General features: G+C 45.3%; 1 protein-coding gene across 3 annotated transcripts in view; it reads left to right on the forward strand.

Annotated features, from left to right (window-relative positions):
• LOC147740925 (membrane-spanning 4-domains subfamily A member 4A-like) overlaps positions 1–23,814 on the forward strand; it is a 251,533-nt gene that overhangs the window by 222,733 nt on the left and 4,986 nt on the right. For all 3 annotated transcript variants that reach the window (XM_086952218.1, XM_086952219.1, XM_086952220.1), the window contains exons 5-6: positions 2,155–2,301; positions 19,422–19,550. In XM_086952218.1, coding sequence (XP_086808344.1) covers positions 2,155–2,301; positions 19,422–19,550 — 276 coding nt within the window. The remainder of the gene's footprint in view (positions 1–2,154; positions 2,302–19,421; positions 19,551–23,814) is intronic.

Here is a 23,814-nt window from a genome sequence, read left to right on the forward strand (position 1 = left end):
ACTTACAGTCTTATTCTTAAATCCTGTTAAGGGACACTGAATCACTTCCAGTCTTACTCTTAAATCCTGTTGAGGTACACTGAATCAATTCCAGTCTTACTCTTAAATCCTGTTAAGGGACACTGAATCACTTCAAGTCTAACCCTTTAACCCCGATGAGGGACACTGAATCACTTCCAGTCTTACTCTTTTTAATCCTTTAGAGGGACACTGAATCACTTCCAGTCTTACTCTTTAATCCTGTTGAGGGACACTGAATCACTTCCAGTCTTACTCTTAAATCCCATTGAGGGACAATGAATCACTTCCAGTCTTACTCTTAATTCCCGTTGAGGGGCACTGAATCACTTCCAGTCTTACTCTTAAATCCTGTTGAGGGACACTGAATCACTTCCAGTCTTACTCTTAAATCCTGTTGAGGGACACTGAATCACTTCCAGTCTTACTCTTAAATCCTGCTGAGGGGCACTGAATCACTTCCAGTCTTACTCTTAAATCCTGTTGAGGGACACTGAATCACTTCCAGTCTTACTCTTAAACCCTGTTGAGGGACACTGAATCACTTCCAGTCTTACTCTTAAATCCTGCTGAGGGGCACTGAATCACTTCCAGTCTTACTCTTAATTCCCGTTGAGGGACACTGAATCCCTTCCAGTCTTACTCTTAAATCCCATTGAGGGATACTGAATCACTTCCAGTCTTATTCTTAATTCCCGTTGAGGGACAGTGAATCACTTCCAGTCTTACTCTTACCTCCCATTGAAGGACGCTGGATTACTTTGAGTCTTACTCTTCAATCCTATTGGGGGACACTGAATCACTCAAGTATTACTCTTACCTCCCATTGAGGGGCACTGAATCACTTCCAGCCTTACTTTTATATACCATTCAGAGACACTTACACTTCATTACCCCCAACATTACGCTTTCCTCCCAAATGACAGACACTGCGCCCCTAACAGCCTTTATTCACCTTGACATGAGTAACACAGCTTGACCAGAGGGTCACAGCCCTCTTACCATTCGTCATCTGAGATACCGACTCCATCTTTTACTTTCTACCTTTATTCCCAAGAAGCACTCATCACTTCCTGTTGCCACTGTGCAGAAGTGCAGAAGTGAGGCAGTCACTTCAGTACTTCACCTCTAACTTCAGTAATGAGGCAGTGCAGTGCATGAGAGCTACACATTTACTTCCAGGAGTGAAGCAGTGCATCACTTCAGTGTTCACTCACTACAGTCAGCAGCGAGGCATGTCTTCACTTCAGTTTCAACTCTGCCTTCCAGAGTGAGGCATGTCTTCACTTCAGTTTCCACCACTACCTTCTGGAGTGAGGCATGTCTTCACTTCAGTTTCCACCTCCGCCTTCAGGAGTGAGGCATGTCTTCACTTCAGTTTCCACCACTACCTTCAGGAGTGAGGCATGTATTCACTTCAGTTTCCACCTCCACCTTCAGGAGTGAGGCAGGTCTTCACTTCAGTTTCCACCTCCGCCTTCAGGAGTGAGGCATGTCTTCACTTCAGTTTCCACCACTACCTTCAGGAGTGAGGCATGTCTTCACTTCAGTTTCCACCACTACCTTCAGCAGCTAGGCATGTCTTCACTTCAGATTCCACCATCACCTTCAGCAGCTAGGCATGTCTTAACTTCAGTTTCCACCTCCGCCTTCAGGAGTGAGGCATGTCTTCACTTCAGTTTCCACCTCTGCCTTCCGGAGTGAGGCATGTCTTCACTTCAGTTTCCACCTCCGCCTTCAGGAGTGAGGCATGTCTTCACTTCAGTTTCCACCTCTGTCTTCCGGAGTGAGGCATGTCTTCACTTCAGTTTCCACCACTACCTTCAGCAGCTAGGCATGTCTTCACTTCAGTTTCCACCACTACCTTCAGCAGCTAGGCATGTCTTCACTTCAGTTTCCACCCCTGCCTTCAGGAGTGAGGCATGTCTTCACTTCAGTTTCCACCTCTGCCTTCCAAAGTGAGGCATATCTTCACTTCAGTTTCCACCTCCACCTTCAGCAGCTAGGCATGTCTTCACTTCAGATTCCACCTCTACTTTTCAGGCAGGAGGTATTGCTTTGCTTCAGCTTTCAATGCCTACCTCCATGAGTGAGGCAATACACCTCTTCTCATTCTGAATCTCTTTGTTTCTTCAGGTGGTGGGCAGTTTGGTGATAAGTGTCTTCACCACTCTGGTAGCTGCTGGTGGGATCATTGTTTTCATTTTGGATGTGTTCAGCAGCCCACAGGTTGATTGTATCACTCCCGGCTTCTACTGCACGATGTACAAAGATGCTTTTATTGTAAGTACCATATTCTTGTCCCCATTCACTGTTTATGTATCTTTTCTTGTGTGAAAGGCAGCCTTGCTTTGAATGTGGGTCAGAAACTCTGTTAATAAAATGAATAAATACATTCTCTGTTTAACATCTTAATTCAAATCCACCCTGCTTGGAACTCATTTTCATAGCCTAGTACCTGAAACTGCAGAAATGTTATCTTAGATTAAAATAAAAACATAAATAGGGTCCAAAATGTGGACTATGCCAACCCCTGCACCATGCCTAATGTATGCTGACAAGAGTCATTTGCAAATAAATGCAGTGCTGCAAGTAAATTGTAGGGTGTATGACAGTCTGTATTCCAATATTTGCTTCCAGGGCATCTCTGATGATAGAGTGGATTTGGGGTATGGTGGCCATGTTTTGTCAAAAGAACGGTCGTTAGACTATGATGCTAAAAGCACAATGCCATGGTTTGTTTATGTACAGGAAGGTGTGCCTTCCTGTACATAAACAAACCTGTAAAACAATTCCATTTTGTCACTTTCATCCAGCACACATGAAAGTGACATAATGGCATTGTAGGATTGTTTATGTGCACAAGCTTTTTAGACAAGCTTTTTAATCCACCTCCTCCTCCACCTTAGGTTGTGTTACTGTCAATTTTAGCGCCAAGAAACTAATCAGTGTTAGCGCGCTTTATAAGTGACTTAATAACATAACATAACATAACATAACAGGAAGGGACAACAATATTCCTCTGCACGCAGACACCCTTGCACTATGGTTCAAGGGTGTCTGCGTTATCGCTAAGTTGCAAAAATTAGCCAATCGCAAGGGGAAACGCAAGGCTGCACCACATTCTTGTAAATATGGCACACCCTTGCATTTCAAAAGTGGCGGAGCGCGTCGTTAAGCCAAGGAGGCTAACGTTGCGCTCCACCACTTCCTTGTACATATACCCCATGGTGCAGGTGGTGTGTACATGGTGTAGTTTACTATCCCTATTGGTAAGCAATTCAGGACTTCACACATGTATAGTGAGTGCTATACAAGTGCTGCAGGTTAATAAAATGTGCATGGGTTGTATTCCTCCTTAGTGAACACACCCCCCTCCACCCTCTCCCGTGCCCCATCACCCATTACCCATCTTTTGTTGAGTGCTTCCATAATGGAACAGGGTTTCACTTTTGCTTTACAAGACACGCCCTGGGCAATTTTACATTAACTGAGACCGAACCAGGGGTGGGAGGGCCAACCCTAACCTTAATGAGGAACTAATCTACCAAAGTCAGTGCACAGAAAGCTGGCAACAATAAATATTTGTAATGCCATGTGTTATCCACCCCATCTTTGAGAGATAAATGGCCCTTCAAATGCAAACTGTATTTCTGCGACACATCACATTGTGTCTGCAAAGCCAGTGTATGTGACCACCGAACTCAAACCTTTACAAATATCCCTTTGTAATAAAGGTCATGCATGCAGGAACGTCCCACTCTAGAACACACACACACAAAAGGAAATCCGAAATAAGGGGCATATTAGCAACAAATAGTGATAATTATCACTAGATGTGCTTAGCGCATTTTTTATCGCAGAGATAACGTGCTATTAGCAACGTTTATCTCCAAAGCGATAAAATATCCGGTGATACCGGCTCAATGCGTGAATATTCAGACATCATCGCTAATGGGGACTTAACCTGAACATCTACTTCCCATCGGATATACAGGTTAAAAAGTGGTCTGGGCAGGCGTTAGGTTTTGGCGATAATCGCGCTTAGCGCGAGTTTTATTATTGCTTCGCCTGCCTTGCTAATCGGCGATAGCTGTGTTAGTGACTGCTTTCAGTCGCTAACAGGTTGGGTACGCCCACTTTGCATGTCCTTAGCGATAAATATCGCTGACATGCAAAGCGGGACCCAAACCTGTAGCTATTGCCTACAAGCTGTCGCTAACTACTGTTAGCGACAGCTTGCTAATAGGGCGATAAAAATATCACCTCTTTCGCGGGAAAAAGTCCCGCTAAAGCTGCGATATAGCCCTTGCTAATGTGCCCCGAAGTTCTGTGATGGGTGGCGCCTTTGTACAAGATCAATGGGCAAATTGCAAGATGTGATCACTAGACAAAAAAAAGGGGCAAAGAGAAGCAGAAAGTGGGGAGAGCTCGGAGGGTGTTAGAGGGAAAGAAGACAGACAGATGGAAGAGAGAGGAAAAGAAGGAAGAAGAATAAATAAAACACGTAGCGAAAATGAGAGAGCGAGAAGAGTGGGAGAAAAAAAGAGAAAATAGAAAGGCAGAGACTCCAAAAGCCTCACTGGGTGCAGGCAAGATGGGATGGACCTGAGGAAGTGAAAATCGATATTTAATAAGAATACAATGTTCTGCTATTTGACAGAAATATTAAAAAAGTATGATGCGATTACTGAATAAATGCAGCCTGGTGGCAAATGGTAGCAGACTGAGGCGAGGCCTGAGTTACTGTTGCGCTGGCATTGGTACAGTCGTTAACTTGTGAAACCTGGTCTGTGCTGAGCATGCCATAGAACCAGAAGAATTAGAATTACCAAAATACAGTATGTCAAAATACAGTCACATGCCATTTCACTACCAGCCCTCTGCTGGGGCTGAGCCGCCGGGCCCTACCAAACAGTACACACCTACAGTAACCTGTATATTTAATTTTTATTTTTTTGTAGTAATGACGAGACACTGCACTTTGGTCACTCAGGCAGGCTCCTCAGAGTCAGATAGAGAGCATTTTTTAATTCCACCAGTGTTTGCGGCTGCGTGTAGCCTCGCATCAGGCTTGAAGGCTCAAGCCACGAGGTCAGTCAGTCAGGTGGGGCCGTCTCGTCTCTCTCTCTCTCCATGCTCCCTTCTGTGGAATTTTGTATGAAAACACAGGAGTGATAACCCATCAACCTCGTCGGGATTGGGGTAGAGAACTGTATATATAAAAAACAATATCCCAACGGGTATAATTTCTAAACAATTAATAAAGATATGCATGCAGCATTATCAAGCGTGAAACAAGGAGACTCTATATATTTATCATATGTGCTCAGGGCATCATTTACTTCAAATGAATCTCAAAGGATCGAGCAAGTACAATTACAGTTAATATCAGCACTGCAATTTTCAATTCAAACAGAACAACCCAAAGTTGTAAAAGGTGCATGAGTGAAGAGGTGAATAGCACTACGGCGACACATGTGACAACGTGATCAGCGTGAGCGGCGCAAGGTTTTTGTGCATAAATATATACAGTGAATAAAAACAGAATGGTTTCGGAATAATTTAAATTAGTCAATTTCCGTTTGTCAAACTTTACGAAAACCACTGTGTAAAGGGCGCCTAAAGTCTTGCTGATAAGTCGATGGCGTTTCGATCCGTAGAATTTAGGATCATCTTCAGGACAGGGTGGGTTGATGGCAGTGGTTTTCGTAAAGTTTGACAAACGGAAATTGACTAATTTAAATTATTCCGAAACCACTCTGTTTTTATTCACTGTATATATTTATGCACAAACACCTTGCGCCGCTCACGCTGATCACTCTGTCACATGTGTCGCCATAGTGCTATTCACCTCTTCACTCGTGCACCTTGTACAACTTTGGGTTGTTCTGTTTGAATTGAAAATTGCAGTGCTGATATTAACTGTAATTGTACTTGCTCGATCCTTTGAGATTAATTTGAAGTAAATGATGCCCTGAGCACATATGAGAAATATATAGACTCTCCTTGTTTCTCACTTGATAATGCTGCATGCATATCTTTATTAATTGTCTAGAAATTATACCAGTTGGGATATTGTTTTTTATATATACCCTTCTGTGGAATGCCATTAATGGAAACACGTATAAAGAGGGGAGGGAGAGAGAGGCTGAACAGCAAGGAAATAATGGCCAATCACTGCACGGCTTCACAGTACAGCCATACAGTGATTGGTCATTATACTCTCACAGGACTGAGACTCCGATAGTTCACCCCCACTCTGCCTGCCTCTGAGTCTGCACAAGAGGCCCTAGTAACGCATCTTGGAGCCTTGTGCAATAATTATACTCCACACCGCTATTTGAAGCATGAAAAGCCATTTTATTAGGAGAAGGTTTTCATAAATCCAACTCCATTAACACAACAAGAAATGCAACTGTATAACTTTATTCAAAAATAACTTATGCTCCCCATCCATCCTCAAACCGTCTCACCTGTTTCGCTCCTCCCCTTTCTCACTGCAACCTCCTCCATACATCTATTCTCACCTTCACTGCCTTCTAAACATCCTTGCTTGACTTTCCTCTGCTGCTCCTTGCATAATGCGCTCCACCATCAATCACCTGTGTACCTTTCCCCCCCTGAGGGGTGGCTCTGCCTGTATGTGACTCACCACTCCTCCAAAGTCTCGCCAACCAGGGAACCCCCGTAGGGCGGTTACCTGCCCCCCATTAACTTTTCTCGTGCAACTTTCGTAACCTAAATATTCTCTGCGGCACCATATGGACTTGTACCATAATTTGCTAATCACATCTCTTAACTCCATCATATAGTAAGCGTTCCCTGTCCTCGAAAGGAGCATCCCATCATCCCTAAACAAAACAGGCTCCTCCAGCCTTTGCACCCCGTGGGCAATCACTTTTATTTCTTTTGTCTGGCAAAAAAGTCTCATAGCTCTATTCAGCTTTCTCCATGCTTCGTCAATAGCCGTGTCACTGACGGCCCTTCTCCAAAATTCTACAAGGAACCAGCTCGGTCCATATTATGCATGTTCCTGCCAAATTATACTTCAACACCTCCAAGTCCATTTGCATGTGTTGGAGCAATGCCAGTCCTGTCACTCTCACTAAGTCATTTTCTCCCAGGTGTAACATTAGCATATCTGGGCAGCCTCTTTGCGGTAACATCTTAGTCAACCATGGCAGCAGAGCATCCCATTGCATTCCCCCTTTACCCCGCCAACAAACTTTGTGATGGCTGCTCCTCAAACCCACATTACATCCACACACCTGCATACTTGGCTGCACAGTGCACTAACGAGTGTCCCACAATCCAGGTAACCATCTTTGTTTCCGGTCCTCTCACGCATCCTGGAGTATAAAGAGATAGTGATTAGTTTCCAAAAAACAAACCTCCTGATCAGCCGTCCTCCCCCTAGTCCCAGTTGTTCTGAGCCCCAGTTTCACCCCTCATTTCCTCACATATTTCTCACAACATCGAGAGCGCCAATGGCCTATCTAGCAAATTTTGCCCCATTACCATCCCAAACGTGCCGCCGATGTAGCTGCGCCTATGCGGAAAGAATGTGTCTTGTAGTCAGCTAGCTCCTTGCCCACCCTTCGGAGTGTCCTGCGTAACACCGCCAGTAACTGGAAAGCCATCACTTGCTCCCCAGAGGCGTGGCAGAAAACCTCCTTTCTGGTCCGCCCCACCTTTGACGTATATACTCCTGCCATTCCTGTACTGGGCACTGCTCACTGCTCCCACTCTCTTTCAACCATACCCATCTCCCCCTCCCCAACTGATCCATCTTGGATTGACTCAACCATATTCCCAGTCTTACTTGATCCAAACCCACCTCACTATATGACAGCCCCACTCGCCGCAGTGATCCCAACAATTCTGAGACCCTAAATGCATCAACAATAAACATTAAGATCATGCATAATCTAAATATGGACACCTCAACTGTGTCGTAACAACAAATTGGTAAAACCCCTAACAACTCCCTCAACAAATTGAACATGATGGCTTCCCTCAAAACTCCTCTCCTGCCCCCCCGCAGCCGCCCCCACCCTTTCAGCAATCTGCTCAGCATTTCATCTTTGGTGGGATCGAAAGCAAGATATTGCTTGCTGTAAAAAGATATACCAGCTAGCTTCCCAGCTATGGTCGCCTGTGATAAACCTTTATCTATGCAATGTAACACAAAACTCAAAACTCCCTGCTCCGCCGTTTGTCGTGTGATATTCATTGTAGTTACCCTTGGGCCAAAAAAAACTCCAAAGTCGGACAATGCCAGTCTGTAACTCCGTCAAGTGGATTCCCCCAGCGATCTTTCAATAAGCCCTACTACTCTCACTTCCCCCAGACACAGATGTCGTCCAGCAATTCAGTCTTGCACTGCTCTGCTCCACGCGCCAGTTTTCGAAATCGCCGCCACTGAGAATGAGACAGATAATCTGCCACATCATTGCTAGCTCTAGGCACGTGTTTCGCATGAAAAACCACATTCAACTTCAGACACCTCAGCATAAGCCTGTGTAACAGTCTCAACACCTTCAGGTCCGCCAGGTCCCTTGCCTTCTGTGTGTTTACCAGTTCCATCACTGTTATGTTGTCTACATGAAAGAGCACCATCTGATTCTGCAGCCCACCATCCCACACCAGAAATGCCACTAGCAGTGGAAAAAACTCCAGAAATGCAATACTCTGACTTTGGCTTAACCAATGCACCGGCCACCTCTCTGCACACCAACGCCCATCCCAGAATAAACCAAAACCTGAACCGCCTGCCGCATATGAAAATATCTGCGCCTGCCAGACTGTGTTCTCTTCCACGAAATCCAAAGATACACCATTGAATTCAGCCAGAAATGTCTGCTCCATAAACAAGAAGTTGTCCAGGTAATGTGACGCCTCTCTATGACCACTTCTCTTGAAGAACACCCACTGCAGGAACGTGCTGAACAGCCCAAACGGTGCGCAAGAGTTCGCGCACCCCATGGGCAAGACTTTATCCATATAGATGGCCCCTCCACACTGCATCCCCAGGACTGAAAAATCCACTGGGTGTATGGGCAGTAGACGGAAAGCAGACTTGACATCACACTTCACCATTTCTGCTCTCTGCCCACACACCCTCACCAAGGGCATACAGTACCCTAGAGTCTTCCTCTGCAATGAAGTCATTGACTGATACTCCCTCTGGCCAAGATCAGTGAAGACTCATTCTGAACTCCCCTAGTTCTATTTTTAGGCACCATCCATAAGGGTGACACAATCAGTGGCCAGTCCTTGAAAGAGCCAACCTCTTTTCCAATTTTGCTGCCACCACATTTGGTAATTCCATGGCCGATTTCAAGTTGTCCGCCAATTGATGTGTCCTTGGCCCTTGGCAACCTACCCGGAAACCCTCCATAAACCCCCACTGTAAATGCAGGGCCGCCTCCAAGTCTGGGTAAATCGAGAGCCATTCTTAATTGGAATAGGGGCCCTTCTGTCCAGACCGTCCCCTCCCCTTCATTGACCTCCATTGTTCACTTGGTGTGACTAAGGTAAAGCATAGAGTGAGTGGGTGTCAGCCCCCGCAGTTGGAGCATTCATGTTTGAATTTACATGGGTGCCTGGAACAGAAACCTTTGTTGAAGTTCCAGCATGCCCTTGTTGTGGCACCTGCCGGTTTTGGCTGTTTGCTCGTTCCGCTTGCCCCGGGATTAGCCCCACGCACCCCTTGTTGAGTGGGACGCGCATGAAAGGACCAATATGTCACCTGCAGGTCCCTTGCAGTATGCGTGGATGCAGATGATTGTGTGGACGACATCCACTGCATCCATAGTTCCTGATCCACCTCCCCCCAAGTTTTGTATGGGTTAATGCTAACCCTGGACCTAAATTCTTCTTCATAGTTTAGCCATGCACAACCCCTAAATTGCATCTGAGCTTTTCGTATAATGTCCAAGTATTTCAACAATGTGATTGCCCTATCTAGGTATTTCTCGCAGTAAATACTAGCATATATCAGAAATGCTGAGGTCCAGTTTTCCATATTAATGGGCACCCTTGGTCTTCTTGTCAGTTCTCATTCTTCTTCCTTCGACCTCTCTTTTGCCTGTATCTCTCAATGAAACAACTTAAAAACGTCCACGTATTCGTGTTTAAAGATCCTGGTTTTTGCCCTATCATATAGGTGTGAACCCAATGGCATCACCAACCCCATATAAGGCATTTTTTGTGGTGTTTGTCGCCCATCTTATCCTCTTTCCCTCTAATTTTGTCCGTTTGGACACCTGCATCCACTAAGCGTGTTGCACCTCCACTTTCTTTGGCCTCTACAGCCGTCACTGTTGCATCTGATGCTAACACCAACTCTCTTATCTTCCCATCACCAACACCCACCAACCGGCAGGATTTTCCCTTCTTACCCGCAGCCCTATCCCCCCAAGCTGCCTACCAATCCCCCGTACCTGAGGGTCCTCCTTGGGTCTCTTTGTTCTTGACCCGGCAGCTGGGCTTTCTCTGCGTCACTGCCTTCACCTTATCCTTGACAGTTTTGGACTCCTGAAAAACACCATCTGTCTTGCTTTCCCTCTCCAAGACCCCAGGGGCCACATAACACCATCCTCCTCATCTCATACTTCGCCTTCTATCCACTCATCACTCTCTTCATAATCCAAAACCACTTCAGCCTCATTCAAAATCGTCTCTCTCACATCCTCCTGCAGCACTCTCTGCTGACCTCCTGCAACTACACTACTCTTTCCTGCGCACTTCTTCATTGCCTTAGGCGTTGTGCACACCCTCATTGGCAGGTAGGCCGCCGTGGACCCCACTGCTGCTTATGACCAGTGTCCTAGAGCCGTTGTGTGCCCCGCTGGTGTCACCCCGCATTTCCCAGCCTCAGCTGCTGGGTGTTCCCCTGCTGCTCCAACCTTAGGGGTCCCCAGCACCACCTGGCCTCACCGCAGTGCTGGCTGTCCCTGCTCTCTTGCCCACCTGCCTGCAACAGTGACCCAAGCGCTCTGCTACCTTCGGGTCTTGTTAGTGCTATAGAAAACTTCTAAATAAATAATAAAATAAATAAATACCCACTTGTCACCTACCTTTTCCTCTTCAGGCTCCCGACCACTGATTACGACCCCTACCTCTCCCCACTGGCCCTCCCCCCAATCGGGATCTCCCATACCAGCCCTCTCTTTGGCCTCACATAAAGCTGTCTATCTGGCCTCAGTCTCCTGAATTATTTGCCTCTGCTCCGTTATTTTATCTTCCAGAGAGAGCCCCTCCCAACGAGGCAAAGAAGGGGATAGTTATCCTCTGACTCGGCCCCCACAGTGGACACTGCTGGGGCCCCGCCCCTTGCCTCCGGGTCCCACAACCTGAGCTGGCACCAGGGCCCCTGCATCTTTAACGCTGGGGCCAGGTCCCTAAAGCTTTCCCCAGTCTCATTCCCAGGGGAAGGCCTACTTGAGAGGTCCAATGGGCTGCTCTCCTTCCCCTGGGCCTCGGGCTCATGCAAATTCATGCCGGTGCCCGATCTCAGCGTCGCCGGATCACGCTGTGGCTGCCCCACCCCGCTACACTCCTCAGCGCTTGGCTCTTCCTCAGGCAGCCGCGCGGGCAGGCTTTTCTGCCTTCGCGCTTCGGCTGCAGCGCCTTAGACTGGCCCCCTCTGTCTGGGCCCAGAGGACGTCTTGGCAGTTGGCGGCTCGTCAAAACACGCCACTACCGCCACTGCTACGAATGTAAGTGAGACGGCACTAACTTGTGTCTCCAATAAGCCTTCATGGAAAGGGTTGGACTAGAGAAGAGGTTTTCACAATATAAGCATAAAACCTAGAACAGCGACTCTTTGGGTAAATCTTCCATTGCATGAGAAACAACAAAAACCTTGAAATATACACATGTCCTCCGTCTGATATTCGAAATAACAATTGACAGCAACTAGGAGCGAAGGATCGACATACAATCAGGAAAAGGCGCGTGCGAGGTACAGCGCGAAGTATGAAACGTGAAGCATGACGTAAGTGATCTGGCACAGGTTTAATGACGCACTTAACAAGAAAAGGACTGTAAGGTACCAACGTAGTACATAGTAAACAAGATGACCAAATCAATATAGATAATCATGATTTATTACAAACTGAACACACAGGACGCGGCTATGATGGGGCTATGATGACGACTACTAGTAGCAGCCTTTGTTGAGTTGTTAGCTATTACAAGTTGACACGTGCCACAGTGCAAAGTTCAGAAACGTGTTGCAAAAAAGTTGCAGCTTGCATAATATGAGGTCGCCAGGAAGGTATGGTCTGGTAGGAAATGGTGCAGGGCAACTTCACAAATCACAAGTCAGGTGTGAGTGGTGTATTTTATCCAGGTACTACATGTACTACATGATTTTCGTTTTGTAATTTACATTTTCTTAAACCACTGCTCCTTATAAAGTATCACTGAAGGTGTTTCACAGGAGATGTGAAAATCACTTATACGTGACTTGAAAACATAAAAATGTTACTCATGTGTACTGAAAACTTGGCAGCTATCTTTGGGCCGCGCCGGTGATGGTCGGGTGACACTGGTCAGTGGTGACGGAGATAGCGTCACTCATAGTTATTGAAATGTCACTCATAATTACACTGAAATTATGAAAATGTCACACATAGCAATCTGAAACCTTGGCAGCTATGCCTGAGGGAGGGGCGCACGCAGCCACAGGCACTGGCAGCAGGGGCGGCCTTAGGCATGTGCAAGCTGTGCACCTGCACAGGCCCACCAAACCCCAGGGGCCACCATGCCAATATATATCTTTAATATAATAATCCTCTGAGGATGGATACATATTTGTGTGGCGGCCCCTTGCAGGCATTTGGCGGCCTCCGGCTCTGTTCCACTTCCAAACACCCTGACCCCCACCCCCCCTCTTCACTAGCCTCCGCGCTCCACCCCGCCCAGACCCCCTCTTCCGGGGCCCCCTAGCTACGCTCCCTGCCCAGGGCAGCCATGAGCCTAGAGCCGCCCCTGCTGGCAGCTGCTGGTAGCTGCCACACTCTTATTTCCTTCAGGGCTTTAATGACAGTTGAGACATCAGATATGCATGACAATGCATTTATGTGCGGATATGGGGATCACCACACTGAAATGGGTTAGTCTAACGCGTGATGCGTGATACTTGGCAGTACTGACGCCATACCCCAGGGTTCTCCTTGTGCGGCTCGTCTTTATTCATGTGCAGGTTGTTCTGGAACCCTGGCCTTTAGTGAAATCAAATCACACCCCCTATCTTTTTCCTTTTCCTTTTTTTTTTATCAGACCCAGCGTGCCGGGGTAGTTTCTATTTACCTTTGCTTCTCTTTCTATGGTCACAGCGACACCTAGTGGCTTTTTAAATAACCACCTTCTGATGCTACACAGTTACACAAATGTTTTAGATACCTATCTGCAAATGGTATTACGCCTGTTTTAGAGGCCAAACACCTGAATGTAAATGAATAAATATAATTTAAATGCTTTGGAAAAAATATACACTATTTCCTCGATTTTTTAGGGGGCACTCTGTAAATGTCTTTGTAGCCTTCCATAACATAAATATCACTCTTTTCAACAATAGAGCCTGATAGCCCCCTGCCATGCCATAACGGTTCATTAATTAAAAGAACCTGAGTTATTGGCCCGTCCTGCAGGCGGAAGCCTATAGTGAAGTAGTGTGGCTCACTGGTTAGAGGCGGCAGACCGGAGAGCAGAGGACGGCCCGGGACCAGGGTTCGATTCCCGGCGCGGCAGGTTTCTGGACCAGGGTCAGTGGACTTGATAATTCTCTCGCCTCGGTGCCCACTCTGATCAGTGATCACACTCGGCAACTCTGGGCATTAGCTTGCCTCATCTTCACTAACGGCCCCGCCGGGGATGCCTGGTCTCACCCTGGAGATACCCATTAAGGGACCATCTCTCAGGGAAGCCAGGAAGGGTTTCGCAGCGGTCGAAGCGCCTTGGGACCCTCCGGGTAAGTAGTGCGCTATATATAAATGCCTATACATTTACACATTTACATTTACATATAATGAGGGAGAGGGCCCTTAACAGTGGTATAGCCTGAGGCAGAGGGGCAGAAGGTCTATTTGGCTATTAAAGCATTCAACACACTGAGGGTAGAATGTTCTTAATCAAAAAGAGAGAAACACAAAGACAAACACTGGAATGTTAGAGACAAAGGCTTATACTGGTCATTATTAGCCCTGAGCCAATTCATCGTCTTAGCTCTCAACATTTCTTGGGCCCGATTCACAGAACTAACTTAAGACAAAATCCTAAACTTACTACTTATGGTATTCACAGAAGTTAGGATTTTGTCTTAAGTTTGTCTTAAGACAAACTAAGGACAGACTTAAGACAAGTCTGAATCAAGTTTGTCTAAAGTCTGTCTTAAGTCTGTCTTAAGTTTGTCGTAAGACAAAATCCTAACTTCTGTGAATACCATAAGTAGTAAGTTTAGGATTTTGTCTTAAGTTAGTTCTGTGAATCGGGCCCCTTGTCATTAATAGTAAGAAACCCACTACAGCGTGTAGCAGTGCACATTTACTCCACTGTCAAAAAATGTTACTTTTAATAGCATTACAGTCCAACCAGAATGATTTGATAAGCTGCCTTAGATTTTGAGAAAAGGATCATTGGCCTAGAGATGCCAATACATTCGTAAGTATTTGTGCTACTGGCAAAGTCACTGAAGCGACAGAAAAAGCAGCTAAAAAGGGTATTTAATTTTCAGCGCAGCACTTTTTTTAGCTACATAACTGTTTTTAGTGACTTGCACTGTTTTATTCTCATTTGCATCAATGGGCCTTACATATGTGGTACATGGACATTCCAGTGGAACCAGCTATGTTTTTTTACTTGAAACCATATCTATTAGAATTGTCAGACCTCGCTTTGTGTAAAAAAAAGCCTTCTGGAGACAGATGCAAAGTTGGAGAAATATGTTTATTTCTCAAAAATGTTCACGCATTGCATGTGTGGTGCACTGTTCAGCATTCAGCATCACAAGAGTAATGCAAAATTACCGATGTTGCAATTACTCAGACATAATTATAATTTTGCCCAGGCCCAGAATAATCAAAGAATTACTGCTCAGTTTTTCTCCATTCCGTGAAGTGAAATTAATTTCTCCTTAATTCTCTTCCACTACCTCTTCCCTCCTTTACTATTTCTATGTGTACACTTATCTAGGGAAGTGGTAGGATACAGTAAGAAAGAGAGGTGGGGTAGAAAGAGGGCTGTGAGAGAGGTAGCGATGAGGGGTAGAGCGAGGTAGCGGTGAGGTATAGAGGTCCAGTAAAGAGAGATGTGGTTGAGAGAGGTGAAGTAGATGCAGGGGAGTTACAGGAGAAGTGAGATAGAAAAAAAAGCAGTGAGGAGCAGAGAAAGGGGTGACATAGTGGACTGAAAAAATAGAGATAAACTGATAAATTAGAGTTAAGCAGGTAAAGAAGCAGATACATTTGAGATAAGGGAGTAACGATGTAGATTTAGCCACAAAGATTTGTGGAGAGACAGGTGGAGAGAGGTAGGGCAGAGAGAGGTGTACTGAAAGAGAGGTGAGATAGATGTGGTGAGGTAAAGAGAGTAGTGATAGGTGGCGATAGGATGGGAAGATTTTGCAAGTTCTAGCGAGCTAAAAAGAGATGGGTGATGCAGGAGAGGTGTGGGTACATTAGGAGAGTGAAGCAAAGAGAGAGGCAGAAGGTAATAAAAACAAATGACAGAGGTGGTCAAAGAATAGGTTCATTAGAGAAATTAGGTAAAGAGAAGGGTATGAATTCAGGGCCAGATGTAGGTAATCCCATATTACCGATTCTTAAATACCGAATCATACCGATTTGGTATTTAAGAACTGGCAATCGGGATGTAGGTAATTTTTCCGAATTAATTACTGAATCGGTATGATTCGGTAATTACCAAATCGGTATTTACCGATTCAGTAATTGCCATTCACCAGGCCCATAGGAATGAATGTCAATTACAGAATCGGTAAATACCGATTCGGTAATTGGGTGAAACATAGAAGGGTTGCAGGGTGTCACTTTGACACCCTGTTGCACCCCTCAATTGTGAATGGGTGCACATGTTGCAGACATACATGCCCTTAGGGCATGTATGTCTCCAACATGGCACTGTTTTAAAAGCAAAAAAAATGCTTTTGAAAGGGTTTTCATTATTTACCACCAACTTCTAGTTGGTGGTAAATAACGACTTCTTAAACCCCTGTAGCACTGATTTAAGTGGTACCTACATGTCAAAATACAGATTCGGTAATTTTACAGAGTTGGTATTTCACCGAATCAGTAAAATTACCGAATCTGTATTTTAACATACCCCTACATTCCAAAATCAAAAGGTATTTGCCTTTCTACATCTGGCCCTAAGTGACTTGGGAGGTATAAGGAATGAGATACTGTAAGATAGAGAGAAAGAGATAAGAAGTAGCAAAATATTAGGTAAACAAGGAGAGGAGGAGGAGAGTGAGGCACAGTAGACAGAGGACACTGAGTGTAACTTAAAGGGAAGTAGGCAGAAGTAGAGAAAGATGTAAAGAAGAATAGGCAGAGTAGGAATATATAGCAGAGCATCAGTTTGGGTAAGTAGAGAGAGATAGATAGAACACCCCTTGGTATTTAGCACTTAATTTCTATTCTTAATTTCATGGCAAAAACAGGCTTGAAGAAGTTTCGGGGCCTCATTTATGAGGAATTGACGTAGGGCAGTGCCGCAAGTCTTGCAGCGCTGCCCTACACCAACATGAAAGGGCAGGAATGCGACGTACTCATGACATACGGTGCATTCCAGTTCTTTCCACCTGCGCTGGCACACAATTTGCTGCCTAGCGCCAAGGGAGGCACCCTTGCACAATGGTGCAGTTGTGCCTCTTTTGCAGGCAGGATTCCTTTTGTACAGGAAGGGGCACCTCTTGACATTGTTTTTGTACAGGAAGATGCACCTTCCTGCAAAACAACAATACAGAGAGGTGTTTTCCTCTGTGGGGCATATTTTCAAATCCCTACTGCCACCAGAACTTCACTTTCTTTGACTTGGTGGTGGCATACAAGCTTCTCCTTTATTTACAAGGCACCCTTTCACGCTATACTTAGCATGAAAGGGGTGGGTAACAGGTGTTGCACTGAAGGTTCCACCGCAACACACATTGATTTTGACGCTGCCTCATATTTCCAAGAATAGTGTAAATATGGGTCAGCGCCAAAATTAGGACCAGGGAAAACCTGGTCTTTACAGGGCACAATGAGGAGAAACGCTTTATTTCTCCTTGTTTGTGTTGTTTTTATGTGTGCTGCATTGTGCAGCACACATAAAAACAGCAAAACAGAATGCATGATTGTTTTTGTACAGGAAGTTGTCCCTTCCTGCTTATAAACAATCACTTTAAGAATGGCGAGTTGCAACTTGTATGTGTGCTGCACGAAGCAGCACACATAGAAGTTACAAATCGCGATTTAAGATTATGTGCAGGAAGGGACACCTCCTTGCGCATAAACAATCATTCCCCAAAAGGCAGGCACCCTTATTCTATGGTGCAAGTGTGCCTGCTTTGGTGCTAGGCAGCTGAAATTAGCACCAGTGCAGGGGGAAATGTTGTAAATACGATGCAGCCCTGTGTTTCAGAAGTGGCGAAGCGCGCATTAAGCCATGAAGGCTAACTCCTCGCTCCGTCACATCTTTGTAAATAAGCCCCTATATTTGCTGCCAGATGCAGCAAACATGGAAAGAGGGAAAATGAGGAGAAATACAAATATTTCTCCTCGTTATGCCTGCTCTTGGGTGCTGTAAGGTTTGGCGCTGCCTCAGGTCTATGTGATTATGTAAATCTGGGGCAGCGTTAAAATCCATGGGTGCTGCGTCAGAAAACCGACCCCAAAGCCTTGGAACACCTCCTTGATACTGAGTAAGGCAAGGCAGCGACCTGCACAGCTTTATCATGATCTATATATGTGAGACCATGCAAAGCAATGCAAAGTGGCTTTGTGTCCCTTCGTAGATATTATTAAGAGGCGAGCGTCAACCAAGGTGTCACTCCCGCAGTGCAAGTAAGCCCCTGGGTGTGTAAAACACCAAAAAACTGAGGCGCTTATTTATGAGGCCGTGCGTCCCTTTTGCGCCGCCTGGGCGTCACGTTTTGTGACACACCAGCAGGGTAAAAAATGTGCCATGTTGCGTCATATTTACAAAGAAACGCATTGAGGTAGATGCGTCACTTTGTAAACTCCTGCACCACATTATACCTGCGCTGGGTATAATGTATGCAGGGGGGGAGTTCTGACGCAAGTAAACCTCGTAGATGTGATGCGGTGAAATCTATGAAATTTCACTGCGCCACTTCTAGGACGCAGATGTGTCAATATCTTATGCTTGCCTCACAGCAGGGGTAAGACTGACGCAGGCACATTTGAAATGGGACTTGCCCTCGTGAAATGACCCATTGATGGAGTTGCGTCACTTTTGTGGCACCATCCAGGAATGCGTCATTTTTGCGCCTACAGATACATCAGAAATACTGACGGATCTCTAACTTCTTGTGACATGATGCGTCATACTGACGCATCCAGCATGTCGCAGGAGGGCGCCATGAAAAGTGACTCATCGCTGTTTTTACGCAGCGATGCGTCACTTTTCATAAATGAGGCCCTGAATTATTAACTAGTGATGCGGCAAGAATGGTTGGTGGGAAATTATTTTCCAGATACAGAGAAAAGAGAAATTATATTTGCGCATAATGTGAATCATAATCTAGCAGATTGCTAACTGGCATGACATATGGACGTGCAAGTATAGGCATACACTGAGAAATCTACCCAGTGAAATCGATTCAGATACATAGATCCACTGTCTCTTGTCAACCACTAAATTCATAACTTTACTGAACATACAAGTTGCTTGTGAGCTCTGGAAGGATTAGAGTTGGGTTACTAAAATGGTTCATACGCAACCCAAGAGGGCGCTGAGAGTGGTATCAATTTTCAAATCGGTTTTACTGTGAACTGGGAGAACAGTGACATAGGCATGGGAGAGGCAATGCACCTTCAGTTGGACTCTGCTTCTAAAAACAGCTTTCGAAAGGAGACTACAGCAGCTGGATCCCAAGATACAACATTACAGACCATTGCTTTAGTAGGAAGGATGGTGGAAAGAAAATTAAGCTCAAACTGAGGCAGAGGAGACAGAAGCAAGAAATTGATGAGTAGATTTTTTAGATTCATCAAGGGAAGGACATAGCTAGGGACATCAGTGGTGGGCTGCGGACGCTGGTGGGTCCTTGCGCCGACATTAGGTATGGATTGATCAGACTGGATCGGGCTGTCAGTTCTTATGTGTTGCCGCACTCTGCAACTCAATGTTTCTTTTATAATACCCTGCAGATTTTATACAAGGGGATCCTGGGCTACCTTCTGGCGCTCTCCGTCTTGGCGTTCTGCATCTCGATTTCGAACATCGTCTTTGCAAGTAAGGCCGTGTGCTGCAAGTCCTCCTCCACAGATGCCGCACAGGTGAGACAGTGGTAATGCCTTCTGTAGTAAACACTTTATTCTTTGTGCTGTTATGGTTAGGGGAACTTATCTGGGTCACTAAGGACTAGTTCTGATAGTCCCATATACTTGTCAATACTTTGGTTGGTGAGGAAAACCTTAATGAAGGATGATGCAAAGGGGCTTATTTCCAAGCCCATTGCGCCACCGGTGAATCGCTTTTTGTGATGCACCAGCAGTGCAATGGGCTTTCCATATTTACCTGCAATAATTTTCATGGTAAATATGGGTCCCTTTCATGCATTACTCTACGTGAAAGGGGCGTTCCATGGGTGTTGCTGTGGGTATTCCCATGCCCTATCCAAGGAACTTGACACATTCCAGATTTACAACAAAGTAGGCATAGGAATGGCACAACAAGGAGAAATACTTTTATTTCTCCTCACTGTTTCCCTTTTTCCCCTTTCTATGCATGCTGAAAGAAGAAATTGCCATTAGTGATTGTTTTTGTGCTGGCGGGTGTCCCTTCCTGCACAAAAATAATCCTCTCCTCAGTGCAGGCACCCTTGAAAAATGATGCAAGGGTGCCTGCGCTGGAGCATGGCAGCCAATTGTGCGCCAGCACAGTGGAAAGCACAGGAATGCATTATATTGTTGTTAATACGATGCACCCTTGTGCTTTAAAAATTATGCGGCACGGCACAGCTAAATGGCTTGCGGCACCGTGTTACATCATTTTCTTGTAGATGAGGCCCAAAATGTCTATGGGTTTAGTTGCAAGAAGTGGTATCTATGTATTGTGTAGATGACAGATTGATGTATTGGTGTGAAAATGTTAATTAGTTAATGGTTGGGAGTTAATGGAACCTGTTTGGTGTCACTAAGTGTGGGTTGAATGTGGAAGTGAACAAGTGTATGCTTGTTCACTGCTATATTACTAATGTATACAATGCCTTCGGCTTGATTTAGGGTTTGGTAGTTTTAGCTATCTCCATCAGCATGGTAGAAAACATTACATCCTCCACCCTGACAGACAGAGAAGTGCTATATTTAGAGACCACTGCCAGCCCAGCGGTGATATCCGACTTTCTGAGGAAGATTTGTCATGGTGGTCGATTTGAAGGTACCAAAGGTTTGGAGGAAGACCACAAATGGTTTTGACAGACGTCCACTAAATGTTTCGTTTTTCAAAAACAAATACTTTACGACTCCCACAACCAGGCATTTTTTCCCCTGGGTGTTGGGTCATTCTTTCAAAATATCTGTTCCTATCTGCCAGGTTTTTCATGGAGGTGATGGACTTTAAAAAAGGACATTAGACCACTGCCCTCTTAATAAGACAGATGGAGTGATACCTTTACTCTGTCGAACAGCACTCTGTCAGGCCCTTGGAGTAAGCTTTCTGTTGACGGAGCCAATGGAGGCACCACAGATGGAAAGTTGGTGGTCCCCCCATCTTACAGTGGGACAGGAGGCCCGAGAGTTTAGCGGACAAATATCATGTTTTAGACCACCCCATCTGCCAAACTCATATTCCAATCACCTCAGTCACTTTTCATTAATTCCTGGGTGAAAATCCAAAAAAAATGAGGAATTACTGACTACCCTGGCAATTCTTCATTTCAAGGGGACTTTTGGGATCCCACTGGTAACCCCCTTGTACCCTCAAATCTCCAGAAACACTGTAGCCACGTTATGGGTAACTCCGGCTGGTCAAAGATACTAGAAGCATTAACAGGCCACTCATAATGAGGCCATAATAGGAGCCGCCGGTGTGATCCCATTAAAAGTCCTCTTAGTACTTTGAGGTTAATTTATATTTTGCTGGTATGCATACTCCACCCAAACAGTGCCGAAGTATACGTGCAGCCAACATTCGCCCGACGAATTTAAGCGCGGGCGGATCTTCAGTCTGACCCTGTGGAGACTACTCTGTCTTCGTTGTGGCCAAACGTCTCCGACAGCCCTGGGGAGTAAGGTTCATCAGAGATGGACGGACATGTAGTAATTTTTTTCTGTTTCATACTGTAAGGTAAGGAGCAGTAAAAACAATGGGGCATATTATCAAGAAAGGGCGTTACATTATCGCCGCTGGTAATATGCTCTATGAATTCCAATCAAAGCCCATGATAGATGTGAAGACATATAACGTGGGCTTCGATTATGCTTTCGATTATGCCATTATGCTTTCCCCATCACGGGAGAAGACTCCCATGGCAAGGGGAGCATTATATATATTTTTTTTAAACGAAAAAATCCGGTTTGGGGATTTTCTTTTTGTAAAGAAAAAAAAATACTCTGTGCTCAAGTGCTGCATCCTGGTGACGCATCCCCGTAGCACAAAGTAATATGCATAGCCAGAAATCCTGTGTCAATGGTTCCTGCCAATGCTTTTGTAATTGACCACCTGTTTGGCAGAAATATTTATTAGTTTGTCATATTGTTTCCACTGTTTTCTGTGAATAATTAATTGTCAAATGATTTCCACGAAGAACGAACAAACCCCAATTTTGGTGACCTTCAACAAACCTCAGCTAGTATTGGGGGTCCAAGCAACTTATTCAACAGACCAATATGTTTCTGTTGTAAAAGAACACGGTTTCAGATACAGCAGAGGCTGGGGCGCAGTTATCAGTGATGCAGCAGGTGCAGTGTGTAAAGGGTTGAAAGCGTCAGGTCTGGGATTTAACATGGTGACGTAGCCGTTTGCCACAAGGCAACTCGCAGGCCCCGGGCGGCATGAACCACTTCAAAATGGTGGCAACATGGCACATATACCATTAGCTGGTATAACTTTCAATCAAAATTAACTTTATACATTTTACAAAATTAGCACCAGTCAGTATATGGTGATTTTCATCCAGCCAGTATGAACTGTGCATGCTATACCTGGCTGAGGTTCCTGTTTCACTTCATGTAATAAACTGTGAGGGTCAGCCTGTCCCCTTCCAGCAGGAGTAGTAGGTGGAGTGTGAGTGGACAGGAGACACTCAGCAGCACCTTCCTATGCTGCTGATGAGCTGCTCAGTAACCCCACTGGTAAACTACTAAACAGTACAGCATTAGCTGACCGCGGTCACTTTCTCTGTTCTTTAACCTCCTCTGGGTCACTCTGTGGTCAGTCTTTGGGAGATGCCTACCTGGTGTCTTGGGGCTTTAGTGGTGAAGCCCTGAAGCAGCTGAAACTCACCATAAAATGGTGCAATCTGGGTGCCCGCAAATGTAACACTAACATCTTGCCTTTTTTTTGTTTTTGGGAGCTTGTTTCAGAATGCCCTTTGTCCGGCATTCAGCTCTGCCTCCAGAGCTTCTGCTATGGAACCAGATGCACTATAGGCTGAGAAATCCAGGCCCGGCACGCTTGGATCTCTTTTAAGAGGTGGTCTACCCCAAGCGCAGGGCTAACATTTGAAGAAGCCCTAAGTAATACCTTGGTGCAGAGAGCCAATCCTCTGCAACAGCCAGGTTAGGTTCCAGTTGATCAAGCACTGGTCCTCACACTGTGACTCCAAACAGGTCCATAGTAACAACATATTTCCTATACTGCACTTCAAACAATAATATTTTCATTTTTTAAGCACTTAAAATCTAATCTCCCCAATCATCAGCTCACCACTATATGACTCATCCTATTCCTCTTCCAAAATGTTCTCTACCTCCACTCCGATTCGTCCCAAAACTCTTTTACTAAATCAACCCCCAAATAACCCTTGCCAAAATCTTTCATCCTCTAACCATTCAACTAACAGGCGTTCTGACTCATCCTAAATCTCTTTTACTACTGTGAACTCCCAAGTAATTATTTCTAAATTCTTCCCTCCTCGACACATCCTCTATCTAAGTCATCCAACTAACAGGCTCATGTCTACCGCTCCCAGCACTCCCAACAACAAGTTTATATTCCCCCCTACTAATCCACCACTCATCCACCTCTGGGTTCCGAGTGGTGTGCTATTCACTGAAAAGAGCTTCAACGCCTCGTCAGGAGTAGAAAGCGCTATATTAATACAATTACAATTACATATAACAGCCAAAAGGGTTTTAATAGATCCTCCCACTTCTGAATGAAAATGTAAAACCGTCATCGAAGAGTAATCCTCAGTGTCACTTTTAGGCACAGGTTCCGCTTCTTCAACTGGCTGAGTCTGGTTCTTCCTCCTCAAATGACTGAGTCAGGTTCACCCTACTCAACTGACTGAGTCAGGTTCACCCTCATCAACTGAGTCAGGTTCACCCTCCTCAACTGAGTCAGGTTCACCCTCCTGAGTCAGGTTCATACGCGTCA

The sequence above is a fragment of the Lissotriton vulgaris genome, chromosome 1_1, assembly GCF_964263255.1.
Source record: "Lissotriton vulgaris chromosome 1_1, aLisVul1.2, whole genome shotgun sequence".
NCBI classification, from domain to species: Eukaryota; Metazoa; Chordata; class Amphibia; order Caudata; family Salamandridae; genus Lissotriton; species Lissotriton vulgaris.